Source organism: Triticum dicoccoides, chromosome 6B (assembly GCF_002162155.2).
Source record: "Triticum dicoccoides isolate Atlit2015 ecotype Zavitan chromosome 6B, WEW_v2.0, whole genome shotgun sequence".
Lineage (NCBI taxonomy): Eukaryota > Viridiplantae > Streptophyta > Magnoliopsida > Poales > Poaceae > Triticum > Triticum dicoccoides.
In genome coordinates this window covers 439,219,793-439,223,593 of record NC_041391.1, presented here as the reverse complement: position 1 = coordinate 439,223,593, position 3,801 = coordinate 439,219,793, and the positions used below count along the sequence as shown (strand labels likewise).

Here is a 3,801-nt window from a genome sequence, read left to right as displayed (position 1 = left end):
TTGAGGAATTTGACCAGGAGTGTCTTGAGGAATTTCACTAAGCGTACTTGACTTAGGTTCTAGAGTTGTATAGATTGAAAATCCACACAACCGAGGAATCTTGAGGAAAAACATTGCTTAGAGAAACAAATCAAGAACATATGCAAGTTGGTGTTTAAGGACATGAAAGTTGAAGAATAAACATCTTTTGAAGATTTTGTGGAAATCACCAGAATCAACAAGGGCAGTAAAAACAGATTTTATTTACCCTTGACGAAGAACACGATGAACTGAGAGTAGAAGTTGAAAAGATCATCTGTTCAGATCTTCCACGCCCTACTTGGTGGTGGAAGACATCTACGGCAGTGGCAGAGTGAAGATTTCCGCGGCCGGCGCGAGTACGATGGTGATGAGGTCGAGGCAATGAAGCTCTTCCTCACAGGCGATGATGGAAGGTAGCAGCGGTGCTAGTTCACAGAGCTCGAGCGAGGGGAGTGAGATCGAGCGGAGTAAATGAGGTCTGAGGAGGGTGAGGGGTATTTATAGCTGAAGTGAAAAGCCGCTCGTTCGAGGAAAATGGACGAATGTGCCCCTGACCCTTCCCATCCTAGCGACATGTGTCACCCATGTACTGTGAAGTGGAGATCGTGTTAGATCATGGGTGAATAGATTAATCTCATCATGGGATGCGGAATGGTTTGAGCGGCAAAAGCCAAAAAATCAAATAAGAATATTTTAATATTTCGTTCGCAAATTCTTTAGCTGACAAGGACACAATGAAGATTTTGAACGGGTTTCAAATTGAACGCACATGAAGAATTTGTGAACATACTGGTTTGAGTTAGCATAGAGGGGGAACGGGTCCGATCACATTCACTTAGAAGAAAAACCAACTTGAAGAATTAGCAATAAGTGAATGTTGTAGAGGACATGAAAACTCTTTTATATATATATATATATATATATATATATATATATATATATATATATAGGGTGGGTCTATTATGATAACACCCCTTAAGACCTTATTCTGATAACACTTAGTTTTATTCTGATAACACCCGTCGGACTAAGGCCTTGTACAATGGGAGGTGCTTAAAGAGATGCTTAGAAAAATAAACCAAATTTTTCTGAAGCACCGATGTCTATTTCTACAGGAGAGACGCTTAGTTAAGCGTCTATCCTGTACAAATAAGCACCGGTGCTTAAGAAAAGTCTGATTTATTTCTTTAAGCACCTCATCTAAGCACCTCCCGTTGTACAAGGCCTAAGCCACCCTAACTACAGCAAAAAAAAAAGCCATACCCGATCCAAACCCCCCACCTACCCTCCACCTTCTACCACATCGCCACCGGAGAAGCACCCTAGGACGCCGTCGCCCCACCCACCTTCTGCCGCGCTGCCCCGCCCGCGTCCACCTTCTGCCGCGCTGCCAGAGCACCACCCTGGCCGCCGCCGCGCCCCGCCCAACCCCCGTCCACCTTCTTACAAAGCCGCCACCGGAGCACCACTCCTGCCGGCACCATGCAGTCCAGTACGTGGGGGCACGCAGCACGCCCCACCATCGCCTTGCAGTCCAAAGTCCGGATTTCTTGCTGTTGCGTTGCGTGCAGCGACAAGGAGAAGTCCGGATCCATCAGCCTCGTCTCCCGCTACCTGAGGTAATTTCTTTGTGCTACATCAGAGATGGTTCTGCTACCGTTCATCATCCATGGTGTCCATGTTGTCAGTGCAATCTCACGATGGATGGGTTCTTTTCATCCTCTCCAGCTAGTTCTACAATGAGCAGGTGCTATCGCTCACTATCCTCCCCCACAATGCAGTGTGGCAGGGCCGCGGATGCAGTGCGGCAGGGCGGCGCTTGTAGTGCGGCACTCACAGCCGAGCAGCAAACCCATTGAACCTATTGAGTAGATGAGGCCGACGAATCCCTACAGAAAACGGAAGATCCTATCCATCAGTTCTTGCATCTTTGTCATGTTTTTCTAGTGATTGCTCTGATGATCCGTTGTGCAAGATAGGCTGAAGGCCCAGCCTTCTTTGGTACGACATCAATAGAGTACTCTTTGTGCTGAAACCATGCCTTTTTTTGTTGTTGCGAAACACAAGTTTTTATAGTACTAGAATCATTAGCAAGAATGTATGGGAACTTGCTTTCAGTGAGATATATGTTCTTTTTTCCAGGCAGAAACGGGAGTTTACAGAAACCTACGAAATTAGTAGATTGCAATGCTCATTATCTGAGACCACAAGTTATCTTGTTTAGTTGCATAAGGTGTTACTGGTAACGATTGCATAACTTTGATTTAGCTACTAAATATCTCATCATGTATTTGCTAGATTCAGTCTCAAAGTCCTGCGCCGCATCAATGTTTCTTCCTACATATGGTCTGCTGGAAACATTAGGATAAAAAGAGTACTCTCGTTCCGAGTGACAACCACAAAAAACAGGTACGTAGCAAGCAAACACATCAGATGTCTCAAGTGTAAATTCTCTCTCAAATACTTGTTCAGAAGTCGCCACTATTACAGACAGTTCTGGTTCCAGTTCCCTACCACTGAGGAGAGCTTCATCCCTCGCACGCACACCTCAAGATAATAGCACAACTGGAAAACTATTCTCATTGGTGTGCAGCAGACAAAACTATTTTGGAAGATGGCACAGCTCACATGATCGACATGCTCAAGTAATCACCTATCTGCAAACCAAGGTAGCATAATAAATAACAATATGTGCCAACCAAAGAAAAGGCTGAAGTAACACACTGCGGCAGGGCGGCGCTTGCAGGGCGGCACTCACGGCCGAGCAGCGAACCCAGCTACCGACCAGAGGGCACCAAGGCCTCATCATTCACATATGACCAGGACGGCAAAGAGCGTGCTGTGGCCGAGATCAATTTTCTCAGCCTCACAGGTTTGTGATCCTCTCCTGCGTGCACCTCATCGAGCACAGGATCTACTAGTATGTGGCATCCGCCTTATGTTTGCTTCTTGTGTCAGACTATGTGGGCCCCAAGCAGAAGACCGGCTGGGGAGTGGCTGCTCTGTGGAGCGGCAACAAGTCCATGTATACCTTGATGAATGTCCTGCAAATGCTGAATAGCAACCAGAGCTTTGTGCCATACAGGCAGAGCAAAGTTACTCGTATTCTCTGCAAGACTCTTTGTTCAAGACGAGCGGGGCTGTGGTGATTGCCTGCTTGGTAAGCTATACTCACCATCTTCATCTAGTGTGGTATTGTTTTGCTCATTGCAAGAGGCACGAAAGAGGTTAATTTATATAACAACACCTTCTTCGCCAGTAGGTGTAATCTTTGTACATTCAGATCTTATAAATTCTTAGGTTCTAGTAAGTAAACAGAACATGTGGTCCAAAGTATTTAAGCTAACTATGCGTCTACTCTTTTATGCTTTACTAGCTTACCTACCTGTTGGAATTAATATTAATGTGTATCAGTCATAATTATTCAATTTTAAACTTCGTTTATCACTTAATGGTTGATGCAGGAAGAAGTTCGTGCAGTCCAAAAATCAAAGGCGTGCGTCCGTACAATCCAAAAATCGAAGGCGTGCAGTGCAGTAGAGCACCAGAAGCAGTGTCCAAAATAGCCCCCTCGATCCCGTCTATCTGCCGACGACAACTACTCACATGGCGCTGCTTCCTGGATATGCCATGCAGTTCAGCGGCATGGTCGTGCAATCCAAGGCATGTGTTGTCACGGATCGCGGGCTTGGGCATGTGGTGCATGCAGTGCGGCGTGTGGGTGTGTGCAGTGCTCAACGATGGCCATGGAGCACCGAACGACAAACACCACCTCCCCAC

The 3,801-nt window shown here is 46.1% G+C and overlaps 1 protein-coding gene across 10 annotated transcripts; it reads left to right on the top strand.

Moving 5' to 3' along the window:
- The first annotated feature begins 1,298 nt into the window (after nucleotides 1-1,298).
- On the top strand, nucleotides 1,299-3,795 carry LOC119326330. 10 transcript variants are annotated; one of them, XR_005157914.1, is made up of 6 exons: nucleotides 1,299-1,640; nucleotides 1,750-2,022; nucleotides 2,326-2,430; nucleotides 2,512-2,893; nucleotides 2,980-3,181; nucleotides 3,486-3,795. XR_005157914.1 is itself a non-coding variant. In XM_037600006.1 (6 exons), exons 1-5 carry the CDS (start codon nucleotides 1,504-1,506, stop codon nucleotides 3,055-3,057), a joined length of 609 nt encoding a protein of 202 aa, XP_037455903.1. In that variant the 5' UTR covers nucleotides 1,299-1,503; the 3' UTR covers nucleotides 3,058-3,181; nucleotides 3,486-3,795. The 10 variants fall into 10 exon arrangements, 2 of the variants coding, with proteins under 2 accessions (XP_037455903.1, XP_037455901.1); XR_005157913.1 differs by having other exon boundaries at nucleotides 2,320-2,430; XR_005157911.1 differs by having other exon boundaries at nucleotides 1,750-2,430; nucleotides 2,512-2,666; nucleotides 2,754-2,893.
- The last annotated feature ends 6 nt before the right edge of the window (nucleotides 3,796-3,801 follow it).

Excerpts from the sequence above, each read along its gene's own strand:
- LOC119326330 (XM_037600004.1), top strand. The coding sequence starts at position 1,504 with ATGCAGTCCAGTACGTGGGGGCACGCAGCACGCCCCACCATCGCCTTG. Across the intron at positions 2,691-2,767 it reads TCACCTATCTGCAAACCAAG|GGCGGCACTCACGGCCGAGC; the intron begins GTAGCATAATAA and ends CGGCGCTTGCAG. Across the intron at positions 2,894-2,979 it reads CAATTTTCTCAGCCTCACAG|ACTATGTGGGCCCCAAGCAG; the intron begins GTTTGTGATCCT and ends TTCTTGTGTCAG.